General features: G+C 38.4%; 1 protein-coding gene across 8 annotated transcripts in view; it reads right to left on the bottom strand.

The window, feature by feature from the left end:
* ZNF827 (zinc finger protein 827) overlaps positions 1 to 14,142 on the bottom strand; it is a 117,753-nt gene extending 103,611 nt beyond the window's left edge. For 3 of the 8 annotated variants that reach the window (XM_034442958.3, XM_087874542.1, XM_087874531.1), the window contains exon 1: positions 13,418 to 14,142. In XM_034442958.3, coding sequence (XP_034298849.2) covers positions 13,418 to 13,460 — 43 coding nt within the window. In that variant the 5' untranslated portion in view covers positions 13,461 to 14,142. Of the gene's footprint in view, positions 1 to 11,940; positions 12,741 to 13,417 lie in introns of those variants that run through there. The other 5 variants (XM_087874534.1, XM_087874535.1, XM_087874538.1 and 2 more) reach the window with 3 other exon arrangements.
* Between the last annotated feature and the right edge of the window lie 10,759 nt (positions 14,143 to 24,901).

Below are 24,901 nucleotides of genomic sequence, written 5' to 3'. Positions count from 1 at the left end.
CAAGCAAAGTCAATTGGAAAGCCACATTCACTTAACAACCTAGCAGTTGCAGTGATTCGCTTAACGGTGGTAAGAAAGGTAACAAATTGGGGCAAAACTCAATAACTATCTTGCTTAGCAATGGAAATTTTTGGCTCCATTGTGGACATAAACCGAAGGCTACCTATTGTGCCCGAAAAGATTAAGACTTCCTAACTTGGTATCCTCTAGCTATGTTGAAGTTACCTGTTTCAAGCCAAGCTGCCCAACAACTCTGAGGAGTAACAGAATGGGGAATACTGTATATATTAAGAAAAAGTGTGGCATTTAAATCAGAAATCAGAGATATGAAACACTAGAACATAATTGGAATCATTATGGATCAAGTCAATTTAGTTTAGCATTCTAATTCCCAAAGTGATCAATCCAGTCCTATGATTGGAACATCAGAAGCATATGAGGAAACTGGCCTGTCTTCTTCATGAATTAGTCTTTATCTCCATTCAGGTAGAGTTAGTTTATGGCATCAAATTATATAACTTTCAGTGAGTATTAAGTATTTACTAGTATCTGCTCTGAATCTCACACCTTCTCTTTGATCCCAATTCCCATCCAAAGAGCATGGGAAGAAAAGTGTCTCTATGTGTTTGTATGGCTCTTTTTCATTTCACCCGCTCTTTGGTTCTGACAGAACCGGTAGCGGAAATTTTGAGCAGTTCAGAGAACCGGCAAATACCACCTCTGGCTGGTCCCAGAGTGGGGTCGGAATGGAGATTTTGCAATATCCTTCCCCTGCCACACCCACAGAACTGGTAGTAAAAAAAATTGAATTGATATATATCAGTGACCAAATATATATATTTGTTGACAACACTGGCAGATTTTCCAACTATTTTTATGCCACACAGTAATACATCCTAAAATCAGGTACATCCCATCCTTTTGTACAAAACACAATCTTCCACCCCCCCACCCCCCAAAAAAGAACTGCTGCAGAGATGTGGCACACAATACCGTACTGCTTTCTTTACTCTGCTGTGCCACTAGGGCACCAATAGCTACAGCTGTCTGATGCTCAGTGGCTGAGCCTCTTACAGGGAAAAAAAAAAAAAAGGACAAAAATTCAAATTCAGCATATGTGTAACTTTGAGTAAGCTAGAGAAAGTTCAATGGGATTTCCTTCAAAGGTTAGACAGTCACACCTCTCCCACTCTGAAAGCTCTGGGTGCTAAGTTTATTCTGTAATACTTTTAGGAACTATAGGACTGCTTTCTTGTGGCAACAAATAACATGACTACGCCTCTGGAAATTAGAGCTATGTTGCCACAAAAAATGGCCAGGCTTGCCACTTAAAATTCCGGATCTTTAATTATTCCTACTGCATTTACATCAAAAGTCAGACAGAAAAAAACAATTTCGCATTCACATGTCATGTCTGTTGGCAGCCCTCAAGCAGTAACAGGTGACATAAGAAGCAAGATCTCAGAAATAATTTATTGTTGCTTTTAACTGGTTTGAGCCTAATTCTACAAGCTGTAGCATTAACTGTTATATTTAGTAAGCATTGTGCATCTGACTGGCCATTTATAATGCTTTTATGAGCATCCTCCTGCCCTGTTCATCATTGTACTTTAAATATGGCAGTGTTCCCAAGGGTTCAGTAGCCTTTAGTTTGCAAGTGCATCTCCTTTCTATAATATCAAAGCAATTTTGCTTTCAATAATTCCTATGGTTCTGTTACAATTACATTTTTTGTCATTAAGAATTTTCCTCCCAACAAATGCCTTGCATTATAACATCAATGGGGAAACTCAGAGAAGTGTTTGTTTTCCAGCACTGTGTTTCCTTCACCAAAGACAGCTGCATTCTCAGCCCTGAGAGAATTCTTTGGGGTTAACAAGTAGAGTCAAATAAAAGAGGATGAGGAAACTACCAGTACTCCTAGGCTAATATGATAAAAGAGAACACGCTGGGTGGAGTGGGCATTGCTCATTCCAAGGTAGGTCCTTTCAAGGCATTGCCACAGCTTCTGACCCACGAAAAAGTCAAAGATTATATAATCAATGTGCAAGGTTAAATACAACCCTTCCTCATTTTTTTCTTGAAAGCAGGAAAAAATAGAGATTTAACAACATTTCTAGCAACTACCATAAAAATGAGTTTTGTGACCAATTAATTTGTTATGGGTAAAAGCTTGACTGGACTACTGTCCATGATTTATTTATCGTATTTTTATACCAACCAATTACAAGTGTTGTACAGCACAATAATGAGACATCAGTGCCTCAGTCTCACTATATGTATGAACTGGAGACATCCGTATTTAAGAATATTATTTCTCCATAGGACAGTGCCAAAAAGAATCTATAAAAACACTGCTGGACTTCTAGAACTGCATCAGATACAGCTGATGAAAATAATTTCAACTATGAATATGAATCTTTAAACTGCTGCAAGACGCTTTGGGATTAGCAGACCAGATTAAAATGGCTTCCCCACTAGTAAATAAATTTGCAAAATTTGTAATTCCATTAATCTAACTCATTCCATCATTATTTATTGCTTTGCTAATCCTCAGCAAATACCAAAAGCAGGAGGTTAATTGAGCCCATAGTGGGTTGGGTCCCTGATTGCTCAGGTCTAGATTAGTATTTCCTAGGCGACCTAGAAAAATAAATTAATACTAGAAAAATAAATTCAGAGTGGCTAAGTAGATAAGCATTACAGGCTACATCATCTGTTTATGATATAGGGCTTTTTCTTTTGCCAATCAAATGATGTAATTTCACATCAAGTGAAGACAGAGAGAGACATGGACTTTTTATAGGGAAAAGGTAAAGGTTTCTGGGCCCAGTTGTTTCCAACTCTAGGGGGCAGTGCTCATCTCCATTTCTTAGACGAGAACCAGCATTGTCCCAAAATATTCCCATGGTCATGTGGGCAGCATGATTATATGCTGTGGTGTACAGAACATTGTTATCCTCCCACCAAAGGGGTACCTATTTATCTACTTGCATTTGCATATTTTTGAACTGCTAGGGGGCAGGAGGTGGAGCAAATAATGGGAGGTCAACCCATCGCACAGCTGTCAGGTCTTGAATCCAGGCTGTCAACTTTGCAGCTGACAAAAACAAGCTCAGCGTCTTTAACTGATGAGCCATCACGGACCACTTAGGAAAACATAATCAAACAGCAAATCTCCTTGTAGTATTTATTAATTTATAGCCTGTTCTCCCCCCCCCCAAGAAGCTTAGGATAATATTCATAATGGTAACTTGAGAAGAAGAATTTAGTTGGTTTCTTTTCTAGGTTGTCTGATCCAGACTATATTTCCCAGATTAATTGAAGAAAATTGGAACATAATGTATCTTTTGGACTGTGGTGCAATTCTTGGCTTAAAAACTGCATAAAAAATGTTTATTAGGACAAATTATTATAAGAGGAATAGCTACATATATAGCTATATATGGTAAATAAATTTATATAGCTAATTTTCTCTGCAGATTTTTAAAATTCAGATAAATGGAGTAAAAATACCAGTAAGTTATGATTAACACAGACATAAATTATATCAACTCATTTGTTCACTTATACTTTTCTTGTAGCTATCTATTTTATAAGTAGAATTCACTTAATTTTCAAACAGTGGGATTGACCTTCTACCCAGAGAACTTTATGACCAAGTGGAGTTCTGAATCTAAGACTTGTTGTCTTAGCACAATAATTAGACAAACAATACTTTACCTAGTAATCAACTGTGTTTTAAAAATAACTCTTTATTTGATGCTGTTCTGAGTTGAAAGAATAGCTCGTGCCTTGAAATATGAATGAAATTTATCAAATTATACATAACACACTCACTTAGTCACTCACTTTGAGGAATCTTAATGTTTGATTATGCACGGTTACAGTACCATCATACCAGCAACTCTCCTTCAACAAATCCCACAAATTTCTAAAGGCCACTTTTTCAATATGTATTATCTACTTCACATAGTAAATTAGAGGCAAGTCTAGATGGTGTTAAACATAGCTAACATGTAGGCCACAAAAAACCTGCTACAATAAGAAACATAATTTTTGACTATCTGCTTCTAATAGTTAACTGGTGAAAGTTATACTTTATTCATTTAAGCTTCTATGCCATTCCACTTCAACAGGAATTAATTAAGACTGTGTTTACTAAAAATTTAAAATCCTTTCAATCTCAGAAGAGGCTACTATCTACTCTACTACACTTTAATTTTATATTTATGTTTACATAAAGTTTATATTTGTGCTTTCACCCATCCTTCTGATTCTTAGAACTGCATGAAAGGAAAAAAATGGATTTTGACGTCTCTATACCACACAAAGTAGGCTTAAAGTTAGTGGAAACAAAATCATAATGGAATCCTTCTGGACAAAGTAGCAGAAAGTATTGTTTAAAGAAAGAAAATCACCCAACATAAAGAAAAACAAGTCTTGGGAGGCTTCTGCCAAACTAAATCTTCATGTTTCTTGAAATCTTCTAACAAATCTTCAGGTTTTTCTAAGAGGAACAGTAAGCATATAGACAGAAGTGCTGCAATAGATATAAGGCATTTCAACTGTCAAAAGTATTTGATGAAGTCTGTTACTAAAGTGTCCTAAGCTAACTCAACAGCTATGGCATTAAGTTATTCTCATGAACTGGTAATTGTTTAAAGTTCAGAAACAGAGAATAGGTATAAATTTAACACTGAAAAGATTCTAGCATAATTACATTGGTACTACATTTTACTACAAGGTGTATTGGTTCTAAAAACTCAAATGTTTTAAAATATAATGGGATCCAATTGGTCTGATCAATGTTTGATAAAGATAGCTATATATGACATTCTAATTCATAGGAAATAGTCCTAAAAACTAGATTCTAGGAAGCATGCCCTATAGCAGTGATGGGGGAGCACGGGGGGTCACACGCCCATAATTCAATGCGCTCTCCCCCGCATGCACATGTGACTCATCCACTGTCCCCCCACTTTTGGCACATGAAAGCCAGAGGCTTTCTTGGAGCCTGGGGAGGGCGAAAATGGCCTCCCCCCCCCCGAGGCCCTCCAGAGGCCAGAAACTGCCCATTTGCCAAATTCCGGTGGGACTGGAAGGCCCGTGTTTCACTCTCCCCAGGCTCCCACTGATATGACTCCGTGCCCATGCCATAGGTTCGCCATCACGGCCCTATAGTAAGCTTCTAGTTGCCCAATATAGCCAATAACAATGAAACAGGTTATACAACTATAGCTAACTTTATGCTTTACATTGCTTAGCAAATCATGCAGTATAAACTGGGCACACTAAAGAACCAAGCCATCAGTTTTATTTGTATTACATGTTATTTATAAAATGAAAACATAACTTTATGAATCTTTTATGCTGGAAGCCCTTTGACCCTCCAAAAAGCCCTTAGTGGTAAGTCATGCTCTTATTATCCAGTTCTGGGGTCTGTTCTAATTCAATTACAGAAATTAATAAGTTAATTCCAAATATTGACTAATATTTCTGTTTTATATCATTTCTTAATCTGCCCTCCCATTCTGACATGTAGGGGGAAAAACTTTTAAAAATTGAGTGATGGTTTTGTCATTCATTTAAGAATACATTCTGTTCCCCGTTTCCCAGGACACAGTTGTGGCTCTTACCAAAGTTGTTTATAGAGTCAGTACTTGAACTTTACCTTCATTTGCATCTCTACCATGTCCCAAATGTCACTCAAAGGAAACTAAGAATCCTACATGGTGAATAACAGCAGGAGGCACATTACACTCTAACATTTGTTAAAACATAAACTATTACTCAATTTTGGACAAAATTATACTAAAAATGTTTCAAAAATAAAACTTTTTCTTTACAAAGGTTGACAAATAAATTAATGTTTTCAAAACTTGCAAAACAAAAAAGTTTAATATAAAAATACATTTTTCCCCAAAATGTGGATTTATTATATTAATTGTTTTAAACATAAGAATCATATAGGCATATGAGAACCAATCATTTAAAAAGCATATAGATATCATTCGAAGCACATGATACTATTAAATAATTGATTCACATTCATGATTACAGAATATACTTTTTGTATTATATTAAGGCATCTTAAAAAAGTGAAATGAAAAAATAGGAAATGTGTCAAGCATGAAAGATCTGCACTTCAAAAATGATTTGAATGTGATCTTGTAAGAGCATAGTACCATTATGGTGATCATTAAAACAGCTACATTTTTACTCATATTCATGCAGTTGCCAGGAAAAGTACATGCTTTAATGAATAACAGATACTTTGCTCATGAGAGAAATTATCTACTAAACAATTTTCAAAACATATTATCTGTATCAAATTTTACCCTTTATAAATAAATTTTAATATATCTGAGCAGTATATTATAAAGTATAAAGAACTGAGGATATTTGTTTTTCTTTGGGAATTCTGAAATCCTAAGTGGAAGTTCAACTGGCACATGCAATTTTGTAAAGTTCGTACTATTATTCATTGTCTTTACTCTTGGGTGACTGACTGTCCACAATTCTGCATCAAATGATGCAGAATTGTGGACAGTCAGTCACCCAAGAGTAAATGACACTAGCTTCTTTCTTACTTATTTACTTATACCACACCTTTTGTTATTTTAACTCAAAGAGGCAATCAAATTCAATACACCTTCCTTCTATTTTCCTCACAACAACTCTGTGAGGTAATTTGGGCTGAGAGTGAGTGACTGGCCCAAGCTCACTCAAAAAGCTTTCAGGACTTGAACTGATGGTCTCTTGCTTTCTAGCCAGGTGTCTTAACCACTAGACCAAAATGGCTCTCAATATTCAAAATTTTCATCTTAAAAACTGACTCTCATATTTGTTTAAACAAAACTCATTAAGTTGATTGAAACTTCCTAGATTTGGAAAACACTGAAGAAGAGACAACACTTTTTGTGCAATCTGCATGTGCAGAGTTTTGAAAAACAATATACCAGTAATGAAAATACAGGGCAATGTTGTTGTTGTTTTATGCCTTCAAGTCAGTGTTGAGTCCTTGCAACTATCTTAACCAGCGGTGTCAAAGTCAAGGTCCGTGGGCTGGTGGGGAGCAGGGAGAGACAGGATGGATGCCTCCTGCAGCACCCTGCCAGCCAAAACGGGCATGGGGGACCGAGCACGCCCCCACCCCATTTTCAGCCTAAACAGCCTCCTGTAGCACTTTGAAAGCCAAAACGGGGCATGGGGGAGCCACACGCGGCCCACCCACGCCTCATTTTCAGCCTCCCCAGCCTCCTGCAGCACTCTGCAGGCTAAAAATAGGCCATGCGGAGGCCTCACAGGGCCTGTGTTTGGCCAGAAGAGTATTGCAAGCCAAAAATGGGCCGCGTGGGGGTCTAGTGGAGCCTCCATGCTGCCTGTTTTTGGCTGGCAAAGTGCTGCAGGAGGCTGTCCAGGCTGGAAAGAGGCATGGGGGGGGCACCCCCACGCGCCTGTTTTGGCTGGCAGGGTGCTGCAGGAGGCGTCCATCCCGTCTCCCCTCCACACTCCCCCCCCCAAGGAGAACTACAATACTGATCCAGCCCTCGAAGAAATCCAATTTGACACCCTGATCTTGACCAATCCCTGCATTTTCTTGGCAAGATTTCAGAAGTGGTTTGCATTGCCTGTTTCCTAGGGCTGGGAGAGTGTGGCCCAATGTCATCTAGCTGGCTTCACATTCATCTGATTTCTAGTTATAAACACTAAACTGTAACACCAAACTGGCTCTATTACCGGGCAATACTGAGCAATAAACTTTATCTAAGTCACAAACTTTATCTATGTCGCATCACAAGGCCATAGCTCTGCAGCATAGGAACCGTAAGGCTCCACTTTGTATCTTTTCTACCAAGAGAAATAACATATATCTATTCTTCTGAAATTAGTTTACATGTCTAGTTGCAACCAGTCTCTCCCTACATCAGCCTAGCCCACTTTTAAGATATGTATCCATACTTCCTATTTGCTAAACTTTAATGTGGTGCTCACTACTCAAATACTGCATGATAAGCTTATACATATGAACACAGAGAGGAAGATAAACAGAAATATAATTAGTAATATAAATACGATCTAGCACTTCCAACACTGTACTAAAACAGGGAAAATAGTATATAGCATAAATTTCTACTGATTATAACTGCTGCATATCAAGCTGCTTGCTTACATATACTTTCATCAATCTGTTTTTTTTCTTTGAAAAGTTTAAAACTTGTAAAGTTAATATTTTTAGCTAGCCCAATATTTTATTACGCATGAAAAAAGCCAAAAGAATATAAAAACATTTGCATGGCCCTAATAAGCAATCTGCTGTAAACTGTGATTCACAAAATTAGTAGAGATTAATAGCAAAGTTGTAGCATAATATACCACAATCTTGTAATCCTGTATCCATTTTCTGAGAATTAGCCCCATCATACTCAGTAGGATTTTTTTCTGAATAGATATACAGAATTAGTTTCTCTTATGAATTGGTTTCTCTTATTAAAACCCATAAATTTAAACACTGGAATCCTGCATTCATTTTACAACTGTCTGTAGCTTCAAAGAATCCTTTTTGTAACTTTAGCATCTTTTTGACTATGTTGCTGAAATTTGAAAGGACAATTTTCTTCCACGGTGAAGCAAGACGTAATATAGCCTTTAATTATAACAGAATATAAAGAACTCACCTGAAACTTTAAAAAAATCCAGCCCTTCCCATTGTATGTCACTGCCTCAAAACAATATGACCCACAGAGCCCTAAAACTTTGCACTGAGCCCTTAGTAATCAGGTAATCAGTTCTCGACTGCTTTGAAAGTCATCAAATTTGGTACTTGATACATTTTGATGAGAAAATTTTGTCTCCGTACTTGTCATTGCTTTTGTATTCGACGCGCAAACTAGAACTTGTGTCATTTGCCTCGTGACTCGCTACCCTTTCCAGTCAAAACAAAATATCATGCATTAGTCACGCGGTAGCTCTCGCTCTGTGCATAACCCCTTGTGGTCTTACCTTAGCTTCTGTGGTCATTTTGTGTATTGTTGGGCTTTTTTCCTCATCAATACAGGTAAAGTGAAGTTTTTATTTTATTTATTTATTTGAGACACAGCAAGTTTTAAATATGAACCAGTTGCCAAGCATCTGATCTTGGCAACTTGAGTGGGAACTTTTAGCCTAGAATGTAGTTTTAATTCCCTATCCATTTCTGCTAACTCTATGAATGAAAATGACTTGTTCATAATCTTAGTTCATAACCTTAAAATTCTAAGCAATAATACCAATTTACTCTTCCTGGTTAAAAGGTGTATCAAACATTCTCTATAAATGCTAATTATTGTGGAGTATTTTAGGTACATTTTTGGGTGAGACAGTCATAAATTGAAGAAGGTTCTAAGAAAGTGATTAGTGGAAACATCATACATTATCAAATGTTTCATTAAAAATAAATAGAATTAAAATACATAGCTGTAAAATAAACACACGCACAAAAGAACACACTATTCCTCATTCCCCAATCCATCAAGAGTTTGAAGTTGTCCCACAATCTCCTTCAATTCTGCCAAAATACATAAGTCCTCTTTCTTGCTAATGAATAGTAACAAAATCCCCTCCCTCATATTTTTAGTACATGATGTGTGGACTGGTTTAGCCAATTGAATTTTTTTTAAAAAAAAAATCTGGTTGTTTCAAGGGGAGCCTTCCTGGCTGCAGGGATGCCATTCCTTCTGTTTCTATTTAAGAGCAAATATGATTTGTAAAGTCAAGAGGTTAGCATTTCAGTATTCTTTGCAACCAAGCACTTTTCACAATAGAACTGGCTGCTTGCTACTGCAGCTGCAAAACTGCAAATATTTGCAACTTTTCCCAGGTTTGCAGAGCTGCAGTGAAATTGACAGACTTGTACATTTCTCTCATTTCTTCAGAGAACCAGTAATAAGGCTTTCTAGATTTTCTTTCAACAACTGCCTTGTTACTGGATCAATTCATTTAATCCCAGGAGATGAAGTTGCAAAAAAAAAACCTTTGTTCTGACTGTCCATCTATATATCTATCTAAACAGCATTTTATATAATGTTCTCTACTCCTACGATTATTGTCATTTTAATTTTTTATCTTATATAAAACCTTTTTTTCCCTCAAGACATATATTTAGATCAAATTTTTCCTCATGTATTTATCTCAACTTTTCACAAAGTGAATGAACTTATTTTTTAGCACTTGCAAAAGTACAACACGATATGATAGCATTTTATTTCAATTAATATCACAACATTTCTGAAATGCAATATTGGAGGAATAAATACTGTATCTTAAGAATCTATAGTTCTAAAATAAAGTCAAACTATGTTCACATGTTTAAACACACTTAGCTAGCATTGGACTTGCTTCTTAAATTTCTCTTGCTTAAAAGCAATCATAGATTTAAAATATGCACTAATTTTTAAAACACAACTGTTCAGAAATAAGTTTTTTCAACATTAGTATAGCTAGTTTTTGAGAAGCAAGCTCAACTTATCACTTATAATGAGTTGTAGAATACTTAGGTTCTTTTCAAAAAACACATTTATCTAAATTTTCCACTGAAAACAAACAATTACAAATGTTTCACACACATAACCAAATTCTCATGTTTTATGGAAGCCTCAATAACAAATTAGCATTTTTATTTTATAAAATATACTGATGATAAAAGTAGAACAAAGGCAAGTTCACATTTCATCAGAAGTGAGGCTAAACACAGCTTTTCTCTTCTGAGGCAAAAATCATTTAATGAATTAAAACTAAGCGTCAAAACTGGAGAAACATCATGATACCACATTTTTTTAAAACTCTCAATGTTTCCAAGCATTTCAGTGTAGTTTCCTTGTAGTTTAAATAATGTTCACTTCTCTACAAGCAATGGGTGAACAATAAAACTTGCAATTCTGGGGAGGGAGGTAAAGGTTAAAATTCAGGTACACACAAAAGCAAAACTAGAAACTGCCTGTTTGCAAGACCAATCCTTCTTGAATGAGCTAAAATGGAGACAGAATTTCATCTCTGCCCTGGAGAAACAGACAGAAAGGGCAGCAGAGCCAGGGCCAGGTCAAGGTCACTAGCAGGGCAGTTTGCAGCTGCTTGCATTGCTCTCTTTAACAGCAAGCACAACAGGCCTCCCAAACTCTACGCCCAGACTTTCTGCGCGCGCGCACACACACACACACACACACCAGTTAGAAACAAAACAACTTTTTATTCCAAATTCTCATTTGCTCCTATGTTGTCTTGTATGGTATTTCACAAACTAGGCACTTTTAAAACACAAACGTCTCTCTCTCTCTCTCTCTTCTCGGTTTCTTGCAAAGCATCACTATCATTTATTTTTTTTTACCTCCCCTTACTAGAGAATAGGCGAACAGCAAAAGGAGTCCCCTGCGGGTTCAGGAAACTCACTTCTGCAAGCTTTCCTGAATTCGGTTTTCATAGGAGCGGCGCTCTGGCTTTTAACTATAAATATATTCCTTTTAAAATCGCGAGGCCAACAGCAGGGTGGCATTGGGGGAGTGGGGGTTGGAGGAGGTGAGTGTGGAATCGAGCCCTGTGCCGGGAGGGGTCAAACAGGAAGCCCTTCAAGCCCCGAGTTTACGCGGCAAGGAAAAGGAAGGCTGTGCGCGCGCGCTCCCCCAAGTGCCATGCCGTGCCCTGCCTTTTCCCTACCTCAGCCCCGGATCATGTGTGCCAGGCTGATCCTGTATTCTGGGCGGCGGGAAGGGGGGGGGGGGTCGGCGGCAGCAGGAGAGAGGAAGAAGTGGCTATGAGCTTAGGACAGAGCGGCAGGGGGAAAAAAGTGGGAGGGGGCGCTTTGGTAGCCCGGGGAATCGTCTCCCTCTATCAACTCTCGTTAATTATACGTATGAACCAGTAATCGATCGCCTCCTCCCCTGCGACGAGGGCAAGGTCGCTCACCTCCCACGCACACAAGCACCCCTCCTCAGCAGCCACCCGCCACAATCTTCGCTTTCCCTTCCTCTCGCTCCCCCTCATGGGTGAACTTCAGGTGACCGACCGTGGCTTTGACACATAAGCAGTTCAGCCTGCCGACAACGAACCTCGGGGCGCAGCCAGGGAGGGGCCAAGCGAGGCTGCACTGAATGTCGGTGCGGAGGCAGGGAGGAGGAGGAGGAGGAAGGGGGGGAGAAAATGACCCCTCCAATCCACCCCCGCCTTCATTCCTCTTTTCTTTGGAGGCCAACCAGAAGGAGCCCCGAGTCGCTTTAAAGGTCTTTTAAAATGTGTTCTCTTATTCGTCCGAAGATATTTCCCCTTCCTTCTCTGCAAAGAATGCCCGACCGCTTCTCCATTCCAGAGAGAAGCAGAAGAAAAAGTTAACTGCTTTGCGAAGAATTGAGGAGGAAGAGGAGGAGGACCGGGGTGGAAGGGGGCGCGCAAACCGGCGGGGAAGCGGGGGGGGGGGAGAAACTGCGGTGTGGTATGTGCGTTGCCCGCACCGGGTGGGGAGAAGTGGGGGCGACGTGCGCTCTCAAGCCCTTCCTGCCTTCTGCTGGTCTCCTCTGGGGCAGAGACGCGGGAACCTCTGGGTCGCTGAGGCTGCATCTGACCCTTCATTTTATTGCAGCGAGGAGGCGAAGCAGACTCCAGCTCGCCTCCACCGCCGCTGCTATGCCGCCGCCTCCGCCACCCCCTCTGCTCTGCAGGGACCTCGCATGCCACGATCTCCCTCTCGCCCTCCCCGCACTTCTCGGCGGCGGCGGCGGCAAAGCGGCAGACCCGGACTCTCCTGTGTCCCTCTATCCTAGCCAACCCCCCCACTCTACCCCGCCGCTGCCTCGCCCTCCCCGCTGCTCTTCGCCTTCTTCCGCCTCCTCCCCGGCTCCGAGGCCGACCAGCCCAGCCGCAACCTTTAGCCGGAGACGGACCTCGCAATCGATTCCGCACAAGACACCAGAAACCCTTCCAGTTGCGACTCCCCACCCCAATAAAAAAAAAAAGACCCCCTTCAGACTAAACGGCAGAAACCCGTCCGTACACGCACACAAATGCACAATCAAAAGAAAGGGGAGGGGAAAGAGCTAGAAGAGCGAAGAAAGAGAGGAGGGAAAGCCACACACACACACATACACACGCACTCCCTCTCTCGCGCTCACACAGACGCACTCAGACACAGAGAGGGAGAGAGAGAGAGGGAGAGAGGAGAAAAAAAATTAAAAGGGCACAAGGCTGTTCATCACCAACATGGCTGCCTTAGCTCAGACCTAAAAGAGGCATAACCCGGGTGCTGTCTTTGTCAGTTTCACCTCTGTAACCCTAAACTAATGCACAAAACAACGGAGGAGGCTGCAGAGGGGGAGGACGGAGACAGGCAGAGAAGGGAAGGGGGAAGGTAGGGGGACAGAGAAGGGGAGGAAAAAAGGGGGGCACTTACGTGAAGAGAGGCGCTTGGGTTGCTCCTGCTTCCTCCTGGGCATTTTCCCCCCTTTTCACATTCTCCTCCTTGGTTTAATGGGAGACCAAAGGAAAAAAAAAATCCCAAAGAGGGACAGAGGCAGGCACAAAGCGGGGCAAGGGGAGCTGCCCAGCAGAGGTTGCTTTTCTTCTCGTGGGCAAGTGGGGGGGGGGGAAGGCGGTTAGAAAGCCGCTTTTCCTGGAGCCAAGGAGAAGGGATTCCCCGCTCCCCTTTTCCTTGCCCTTCCTCCCCCACCTTTTCTTTTTCTGCCCCCCGGTCGTGCACCTGGTCTGTCCCCGGTCGCAATATTCCTCAATGGAAATGGATCTAATGGACGAGGGGAAGAGTGTGTGCTCATATGCGGTGCCAATAATGAAGGCTGGTGCGGCGGTGTCTATGGCTGCTCCCTGTGTGTCTCCAAGCCCCTAACTAACACTAATGCAGGGATCAAAGGGCAGCGGCGGCGGCGGCGGTGCTCGCAGCTCACACACAGGCTGGGGAGGGAGAGGGAGAAAAGGAGAGAGAGAGAGGAGACGAGACACACACACGCACACAAGGCAGAGCGAAGAAGGAAGGTGCCCCCAGGCTCTTAGGCTGTACTTTACACACCGAACTGCGAGCGCTCTTCCTCGCGAGGTTCAAGGGGGGACAAAGGCGGCCGCCGCCAGGATGCGCCCCCATTTTTCCCCCCTCTTAGAATCGTTGAGGGAAGGAACGGGAGGGGGAGTCCCACGTCGATTGCAAAATAAAATGGTCTGAGAAATACTATAAAGGTCAAGTCGGTGCGATAATATTTTGGGCGTGGAGAAAGGAAGGTGATCACATAACTAAACTGAATTGCGCCAACTATGTATGCAAATAAATCAAAGCATCGAGGGGGGAGGGGGGGAAGCAAGCATAGGAACGTTAACCTTATAATTTCTTGGTGTAAAGAATGGAAGTGGAGGGGTGGAGCAAGATTAGGTCAGCCCTAATAATTGATTCTGGAGTACACTCACATTGACTTCTGAGTTTGTAGTTTATTTCTGCATAAATGCGGGTTTGGAGAAACATTATTGAAACCTTCTCCATGAATAGCACGAAGCCTGGATTGCAGTTATTAACCGGTACGGGGCTTTCATTGCCGTACAAAATCATACATTTTTCTATCAAGACAAAACATGAAGAGAAGATGGGTGCGGGTGGAGGAATGGAGAAAGGATTGAAACCCCCCCCCCCCAAAAAAAAGTATTGGAAAAGAGAAAGGCTCTTTTTGTGTTCAACTTCCAGTCAATTGGACAGAGATTCATGCTGAGGTAGTTTAGATGAATTCAACTCTAAAACTTGTTAATACAATGGAAGTGAAATGATTGGAGGCACAAGTTGCTTCTCAGAACCCTCATTAACTTTGAACTTGGTAGCTGACAAAGTGAATAATGACTCAGATAGTTTTACAAAAAGTGTTTTAATGGGCTGCTCTCTTTTTTTTATATTCTTGCTTTTGGCAACCTTACTCACCATTGCACTAGTTCAGAGTTATTCTTGCTAGTGGTAGTCATTTCTTTTAAGAAAAGAACCATATTGTCAATTTATTCTATAAAGACTGAATGGTACCAGTCAGCAGTCCATATTTAAGCCAATATAAGTGCCATAATCAGCATGAGAGTAAGCAGCAAATACTGTTCAATAAAATTACATTCCTTGATACTTTCAAAATTTTCATCCTCTCACCTTTTATTTCGTTTTTAACTCTTAACTTCTTTTAATTATCATTTTTTTGTAGAACTTTAGATATCAATGTGGATGCTAGTCAAGGACTGCATTAAAATTTACCTACCCACCAAATACATATATATACAAGAGAAGTCCAGCCAAGCTTGATTTTTCATTTCATTGGTGGCTCTCATCATATATGACCCTCTGAACACATAGGTTTCCTGATGCATATTCTTATGAATATGCATCAGGAAACCTATGCATTTGAGTAGAACAAGTATGTTTTCAAAGGTGATCCCAGTTCATTTAAATTAAATAGGAATGGAAAAATTATTGGAACCTGTGCATTTCAAAGAACAACAAATATAATAACCCTTTCTATTACATATAAACTGCTACTTTACACTTATTAAAACTATATATACATTTGTATGAAACAGTGCTGAAAAGTCATGCACATGCCAATATAACTCCAGTACTCTTGAGTCAGGAATTGTGTATAGTTTTTGCTCCACTAAATTCATATCCCTTGAATTATTGTTTCCACATTATTCTATTTTAATTATATCAAATAAGACATTTCTACAAATGAGAAAAGGGATTGGTTCTCAGGCCTGGTATGCTTCAGCAATGTTGAATGTGTTTCTGACATTTTACAGGAATGCTTAAAACAAACTGAAATCTAGTTCAAATAGATAATACAAAAAACAAAACACTTTTATGAAATAGTCTTAATAGAATAGATTTAGAAATCCTCTTAAAAGTACTAAAATACACATTTTGCCTTTTAAACAGTAGAGATTTATGAATTCAAATAAGTTTTCGTTCAGCTAAACCTTTTAACATGAACTGAAGATGGTTTGAACTTTATCTGTATTATGTTTGATAACTAGAATTGTCTGTGAGCTATTTGGATTGACCTTGCAATAAAAGATGGAGAATCGAAGAATCACATGTACATAAGAACATTCTTACAACTACTTTTAAAGTAACTAAAATGTTACATTCTGGAGCTAATGGATTGTTTTAAGGAAACTATAAGTGCTGATGCCCTTGAATAATAGGATTTAATTATAGTAATCTGTTCCTACTATGGTCATAATCAACAATTGATATAAATATATATACACATGTTTTTATCTTAATGGGCTATCACAACTCATAATGTCCACCTTGAAATAAATATAATATGTTTGCTTTAGGCCCATCCATCATGCAAGTACCCAGCAGATAAACTCTGTAAGATTAAAATTACTTAGACTACCAGGTCAAAGATTAAATATTGGATATTAAATATTTGATTGTTTGTTTCTTTTTTGCAAGTTCACCAGTGGCATGGTGAAATGTTGAGCTTTTTCTCACCACCTAAAACTGGCAAATGTACTGCCTGTATTTCCTTCATTGATGTGATCGTTCCTTCCTTCCTTCCTTCCTTCCTTCCTTCCTTCCTTCCTTCCTTCCTTCCTTCCTATCTTTCTTCCTTCCTTCCTTCCTTCCCTCCCTCCCTCCCTCCCTCCCTCCCATTATAACAAGAATTTTGCCAGTTTCCATCTCAAGTAAGGAGAAGAATGGTTAAAATAATACTGTATTTTCTTTTCTTTTAATCATTCCACCAATAGATATACCTGATGTGAAGATGTCAAATAATGAGTCAAGGAAGTGGAACTCATACGAAAGTTTATAGTGGAAGTCACAGGCCCTGAAAGTCCCACCTATAGAAAGGAGCAATTGGTATTTTAGCTCGCCATAACCAAAATAAAGGAATGAGCTGAAATCCAGAAAGGGATTTCTTAAGACAGGCTCATTTCCAGTGAGGTTACATATGGGAAACAAGTAGCTTTAGCACAAACAAAGCAAAACAAGCTTCATTCTTTCACTTGGCAGAAATGTTGTTAGTGCTACATTTCTTCAAACAAAGGCAACTTTAGAGGAATAGTTTTAGAGTTGGCATCAGAAAGTTGTTTTCAGACCTGAAAGCAGATGTCACAAAAAAGGAGTCTCTGTAATTCAGAAGTTTGGATTTTACTTTCTATAACATCATTATTCCTTCAACTTCCCCTATATTTCTATAAAAATTAATGCTGACAGTGGCAGTACTCATTTATAGCACACTAGTTTTGTCTCTACTATTGGAAATCTTTTTCGGGATGTTTAGGGAGTTGTAACTATAAAAAAAGGAGAGGAAGAAGAAGGAAAAAGAAAGACAAGGGGGAGGACGAAGAGGAAGAAATAATTGATACTTTGAAATATCCCTCCCAGCATTTGATCGATGTCACCTTTTCTACTATATAACAAAATTTCATCTTAGTTTATTTTGCTAAGATTACTTCTCAAACAATAAATTGAACAATAAATCAAATTAGATTACTTTGTGTGGATTATATACATATTTAGTCCCAGTGCAACTAATACATGGTTAATCTCATGCAAATGGGCATAAGATTAAAAAAAACAAACCACAATGTTCTTGATCATTTTCCTTGATCAAAGGAAAATGTGAGTTTAAGGCAGAAGTTAATAATAAGTTACCAGAGTACATGCTTTTATTTACTTTATATTCATAAAAGCTTTTCATGATAAACTTTCTTAAAAAAGGTTAACTTGCCAAGCAAAATACAGGTTTTCCTAATCCAATATCAGTCATGCTATATGCATGCAATCAATTGATTAGAGATTAATTGATTAGAGATTGTTCAAGTTATAGTTTTTAGTCTAGTCCTGACCAAGAGAACTAATTGTCACATAGATGCTGCAAGCTAAGATGGAACACAGAACATAGAGTGAAGTAACCAACCTAAACTTTACGTTCTTTAATTTACTCTAGATCTAGACTTCTGCTTCTGTACACAAGATATATGGGAGTGATTGCAGTAGGTTCAGATACTAAAAGAACTATATAAGAGGCAACACCTTTAATAGGAATGGTCTATACTGTACCCTTTTGTCAGTACAGTAACATAATATAATAGCAAAGTGTTCCTTTCAAATAAAAAATCCAATTCTACCATGGTTCTACAACAGGAACTGTACAGCATGACTTCCTTTCCCGGCAATATGATTGGGAGTGTAATTAGTAGTGACCTGCACCTTAAAGATCCTGAGCTAGGAAGTGTTTAACCCAACGGTCACATTAGTACATAACTTTTATTACTTTTATTAAATCTAATTATGCACATAAAATGCTGTTATTTTATCTAGAGTGGTACCTCGGTACTCATTCTTAATTGATACTGGGAGGTGCAATGTGTACCAAAATGACGAGTACTAAACAAATTTTTCCCATAAGGAATAATGTAGTGAATCACAAGGCAGCCGACACCAACAAGTTGTAGCTTGTTCATTGAGTACCAAACAAACGAATACTGGGACAAAATTTTTACGTTAAAATGTGTTGAGTAACAAATTTGATGAGTTTCAAAGCAGTTAAGTACCAAAGTACCACTACATTTCTATAAACATTGGGATATTGTAAACTTCGAGATCTATTATAATCTCATATTACAATGTTTGCAAAAATTGATAAAATAACTGCATTTTATGTATGTATATATATATAGTTATACATACACATTAATTTAAAAAATGGTTATTGTGCTAACAACCATATACCATATTTTTTGATGTATAAGATGCACTTTCCTCCCCCCCCCAAAGTGGGTGGAAATGTCTGTGCATTTTATACAGCGAATGTTGCCAAAGACCCGCCCACCCACCCACTGGCCCCCATCCTTCAGCCTCTGCCTCCCAGCAATTTGCTTCCTTGCAGCAAACAGCAAACAGCCTGGTCAGCTTCAGCACAGCCTGATTTAGCATGAGCAGCTGATTGGCAGTTAGATCTGTCTCCCGGAATACCATCTATCAGCTGTTTCAGGCCGTGGGGATCGCCACTGCCCATTTCCACTGCCTATCACCACCTCTGTGTGCCCCATTTTCGGCTTCCATGCATCCCGTTTTCGGCCTCCACACGCCCCATTTTTGGCCTGTTCCAGGCAGCAGGGATTGCTGCTGCCATCTATCCCTGCCACCTGGAATGGGCCGAAAATGGGACAGGCAGAGGCCAAAAATGGGGTATACTGAGGCCAAAAATAGGTCACATGGAGGCGGTGATACGCAGCAGCGGCGATGGGTGGTGGTGATCCCCGCAGCCTGGAATAGCTGATAGGCGGTATTCCGGGAGGCAGATCCAACTGCCAATCAGCTGCTCGTGCTAAATCAGGCTGTGCTGAAGCTGACCAGGCTGTTTGCGGTTTGCTGCAAGGAGGCAAATTGCTGGGAGGCAGAGGCAGATTTTTTTTCTTGCTTTCCACCCCAAAAGCTAGGTGCGTCTTATAGTCCAAAAAATACAGTATGTAAGTGTGTCTGCGCGTGTATAAATCTTACTGCTGCTACTAATATTACTACAAATTTTTATACTAAACAAATGTTAAAAATTATGCATAAATCTTCAAGCAAATAAACAACTATATTCTGGCCAGTTGACACAACTTGAAAGGGCTGTATTATACTTCAGGATTTTTATTTACATGACTCAGAACTTGTTTTTAGGTCCCCTGTACTTTAGCAAAGTAAAAACAGAAATTACATTTCTTTATTAATGCAATATTTAACAATTTTGATGTGGAAAATCTGCAACATATTTATGCAAAATAAAAATTTCAAAATAAATATTACATTTGTTCATCACATTGTTGTGAGATCAGTCATTGCCCAAAGGAAAAAAATGGAGGATGGGTTAATATATATTGCCTGAGACTTTAGAAAACAGGTACTTCTAAAAACAGCACATAATGAGAATCAGTTTAGAAGATACCCCCACTTTAATTTATAACATTTATAATATTAATATAGTAATAATATACTGTACAGTAATATAGGGCAGATGGCAAACAAACTTCAAGAAAATGAAATAATTTTAGTTTTTATTTTCCTGAATTCAGGAAAATAAAATAAATGTGTTCTGCAGGGACATTCCATGAAGTGTCATTCACATCTGCAGATACTTAGTCGCTAATTTGGCCCATAAACTATGTAAACACATCTGTATTTTTTATGAATTCAGTCTTGGAAATAAGGATGGGCTACAAGTCTAAAATTCTACTTTGATTTTGAGATCACAAAACTGAAAATATTATCAAAATATAGTATGACTTTTTCCAAATATTCCACATAAGGTACAAAGAATTTCATCTTAAAGCTTATATAATTACAATGCAAAGATATTCTATATATCTCCTGAGAAATGAGATGCATTCCCATCCAGTGGGACTGACTGGATAATTGCATAAAGTTGCAATCTTATGTCCATATATTTGGAAATGAAGCTTTCTTGAATTTAGTCAGACTTGCTGCTTATTATGCATGCATAGAATGCACTATTAATCAAATGAAAATATTTATAATCAGATTTTTCAGCCTTAGTTGTTTGTTTTGCTTTGCTAAAAAGGGAAAACATTCACTTCTAACATTTCTAGATATCTGTCTGACCTCACCTTCTCATGCATATCTCACCAGATGTTTTCTATACTATAAATCCTTTTTTTTTTTTTGCAGGATTAATCTTTTTAATGAAAAATAATTTGAAAAATGCAATTTCCCAAGAATCTAAAGTCTCTGCCTAATGCCAAATGGTTGTATACTTTTTCTCCCTAGTTAGGTCATAATTTTTTACAATGTTTAAAGACACCTAATCCTTATTTAATTTTTCTGTATATTTCCTCAAGCATCTCAAATACTTCGTTTTTCACATTGATATTTCTTTACTGCAGTTTGCATATTTGCAGCTTGGCATCATCTTCCATAATTCCAAAAATGACACATGCAGTCTCTAACACTGGAAAGTAACAAGTAGATATGATAAAATAGCCACAACAGAAGGTATTGCTTATTATTGTGTTGAGAGAAGCATGAATACTTAATACATTGCATGAAGCAATTTATGCTAAAATAGCTAAGGAGATGGGGTAGGGTGGAGTGGAGGTAGAAATGGTTAGTTGGTATTTTCTGGATGTATTCTTGGGAAGCAAGTATGTTTGTTTATACATTTATTTGTCAAGAACATATTAGGTAATAAGTATAAACATGGATTGGATACATAAAATAGATACAAATAGAGGGAACATTAGGACAGGGATGGTAGGCACGCTGGTGCTCTTATACATGCTCCTTACAGACCTCTTAGGAATGGGTTGAGATCAACAGTAGACAGTGTTAGGTTAAAATTTTGGGGTTTTGGGATGAAACCACAGAGTCAGGTAGTGCATTCCAGGCATTGACCAATCTGTTGCTGAAGTCATATTTTCTGCAATCGAGTTTGGAGAGGATCACTTTAACTTTGTATCTATTGTGTGCTCATGTATTGTTGTGGTTGAAGCTGAAGTAGTCATTGACAGGTAGGACATTGTAGCAGATAATTTTATGAGCTATGCTTAGGTCATACCGAAGGCAGCATAGTTCTAAATTTTCTAAGCTCAGAATTTCAAATCTGGTGGCATAAGGTATTTTGTTACGAGCAGAGGAGTGGAGGACTCTTCTTGTGAAATATTTCTGGACCTGTTCAATTGTATTAATGTCTGATATGTAGTGTGGGTTCCAGACAGATGAGCTGTATTCGAGAATTGGGCCAGCAAATGTTTTGTATGCTCTGGTTAGTAGTGTGATATTACCAGAGAAGAAGCTACGCAAGATTAGGTTTGCAACTCTTAATGCCTTATTGGCGATGTTGTTACAGTGGGCTTTGGCACTTAGATCATTAGATATGAGTACTCCAAGGTCCTTGACAGAGTGAGGGTCAACTACAAGGTCTTGTCCACTCAGCTTGTATTTTGTGTTCTGGTTCTTTTTGCCAGTGTGTAAAACAGAGCATTTGTTGGTTGAGATTTCGTAACAACACGTTATTGTCATTCTAATCCAAAATATGAGAATTAGTGGTTAGTTATATAGTGGTTAAGGCATCAAGCTAAAAACTGGGAGAGTTTGTAATCCTGTCCTAGGCATAAAGCCAGTTGGATGATCTTGGGCCAATCAGTTTTTCTCAAGCCCTAGGAAAGAGGCAATGGTAAATCACTTTTGGAAAAACCTAAAAAACTGCAGGGACTAGTCTAGGTAGTCTTCAAAAATCAGAATGACTGAATGGAAGGAAAATGTAATAATCCCAAATATATTCTCACTGGCTCAAGGCTAACTCAGCCTCATCCTTCCAAGGTCGGTAAAATGAGGACCCAGAGTGTTGGGGGCAATATGCTGACTCTATAAACCGCTTAGAAAAGGCTGTAAAGCATTGTGAAGCGGTATATAAGTCTGCTATTGCTATTGTTATATGTAAAGTGCCACATAATAGAACTTGATTTACCTTAAGAGAATTTTGTATACTCTCCGTGAAAAGCATGCATTTTGCAGGGCATTGCAAAATTTCCTTAAATATCTCATTTATAGATATCTACACTGCCGATATTCGCTCTCCCAGATCATTAAAAGCACTTTGTACAATAATCTGCAATCATCTTCCTTCTTCTAGCGCAGAAATACTGAAAACAAGGAATCAAAATAATTCCTCTCTCAAGCGTCTTAAGATCCTGTAGCCACAAAAAACTCCTAGCCTTTTTTCTATGCTTAAGGCGAAATGTAATGTAATTTAAACTCTACGATCTGCATCTACACTTGTTGGGGTATTTATCTGTCACACTATTTATATCCTAACCCTTCTTGTAGAGCTGAAAAGGCTTGAAGCTACCTTTCCCTTCGAAAGATCTTTTTGCTCCACTGCAGCCTAGGAACAAAAGTATCAGTCCATTGGACATCAGCCCACTCCCAAGTTCCAAAAAGCTACATAATCTCAAAAAGTAAACTTAAGACAACAGTCCAAGTTGACCACCTGAACTGGAAATAAATTATGTCAGCTATTGAACAGGGACAGCATTATGGGATCAAAGGGGCATGAAAGCAATTTTGAAGTAATAAATGTCACTTGTGAACTTGCCTTAAATTTAATCAGCTGGATCCATCAAGAGACTAATCTAATTAATAGTCCAATTCTACATACTGTTGGCCATAAAAAGACTTATTTATTTATGTCTTTATTTCAGTGTAACTAGATATGGGGCATCTATGGAGATTCTCAGTCATCCAGGTCATGGTTGTCCCAAACATGCTTTTTTTTCAAGAGGCAGCTGGACTTTCTGGTTTTTCTTTGAAGACATCTCGCTTCTCATCCAAGAAGCTTCTTCAGCTCTAAAGCAAAACGTCTTCTAAGAAAAAACAGAAAATCTAGTTTCCTCTGGAAAAAAGCACCTTTAGATATGGGGTAGCAAACTCTTTTACTTTAAAGTGGTAAAAATCAATTTCTGCAAAATTTAACTGCAAGCCAACTTTCTCTCTCATTTCTTTTAACAGCCACCTAATGAAAAATTCTAGAAAATTAAAACAGTTATGATATATTTGTTAGGTTACTGTTCCACTAAAGAAATAGTTTAAATTTTGGTGGTGATATGATGCTGTGACTGCCACAGTTTTTACTGGTATATGTTTGAGATATTGTGTCTCTGTTTCCTGACTGGGGAATCCTCCTGAAATTAACCTAATGTTAATGTCTTTAACAATAAAAGATTTCCCCATAAATATACTTACGTAAATTAAAATATTATTCCATAAAGATGTCAATGACTATTGAGACCAAATTATATGGCTCAATGACCTATCCATTTTTTTACAATGCCAACAAAGAAAATCTAACATTCATCCTTTTAAATGCAGTATTTGGGTGTCCAATGGAATATCTGTATAATCAATTTTAATTTCACTGCTAAGACTGAAACCATTTAAGTTTAAGTGTTAAATGCTCTATTTTTAGTCCATAGCTGTAAATGTAATTAATATTAATTTTGAAAATATTGTTTTATTTTTGATACACATATAATATGGGTTCAGTTTCCAGAATTATTTTTATTGTTGTTGTTATGCAATACAAGTTTCTTTTATAACTACGCTAATCATTAAACCTTCCTTCCCTAACGTTTATATAAGTTTCAGAGTGAAAAGTTAAATATAAAGCCTATATAATGAAATTTTATAGCACAATATTCAGTAGACAACTAAAAGAGAAAGAAAGATTTTCACTACATTTTTACATTAAAATTATTAATTCAGTGCACATGTAGACTCAGATGGACTACTATTTGCATGGGGGTCTAAATAGGACATAATTTTTTCCTATCCAGTGATTCTCTCCCATAGGTTATGGACAATCTCCCGAATTTCTAGACCAAATCAGTCTAAAATTGCCATATTCTTAAATTCCCTAGCTCTCTTTGAATGCTAATTTATAAAGTTAAACTCCCTCTTCAAAAACTGGTTAAAAATTGATTGAAGTATTTATCCCCACTGAATTTCACACATGTTAATACTACTGGTATTAGCATTAGTATAGCTTTCCCCATTAATACTGTGACCTTGTTTCTTATTGTCCTGGATGATCATTTGTAAAGCTATCTATCTCCTAGGAAATGGCAACATAGCCTCTAGATCATTAAGATTTATTTTTAACAACACAATTTTAATGTTTAATATTAGTTGTGGTGGTTTGTTCTCCGAGCTTGTTGTTTAGTTTCCGAACATTTCATCACCAGACTAGGTAACATCATCAGTGGAACTTTGGTTGAAATGTCTTGTTTCAGTTCTCTTCTGCTTTTATAGGTCTTAAGTGGTCAGTTGGTCACGTGACTAACTGGTCATGCCGTGTGAGGTCATCTGGTGGTGAGGTCAACCTGGCTACAG

The sequence above is a fragment of the Pantherophis guttatus genome, chromosome 8 (assembly GCF_059756535.1).
Source record: "Pantherophis guttatus breed Tessera chromosome 8, ASM5975653v1, whole genome shotgun sequence".
Classification (NCBI taxonomy): Eukaryota; Metazoa; Chordata; class Lepidosauria; order Squamata; family Colubridae; genus Pantherophis; species Pantherophis guttatus.
The sequence above is the reverse complement of the archived record's forward strand: the minus strand, read 5'-3'. Positions and strand labels throughout refer to the sequence as shown.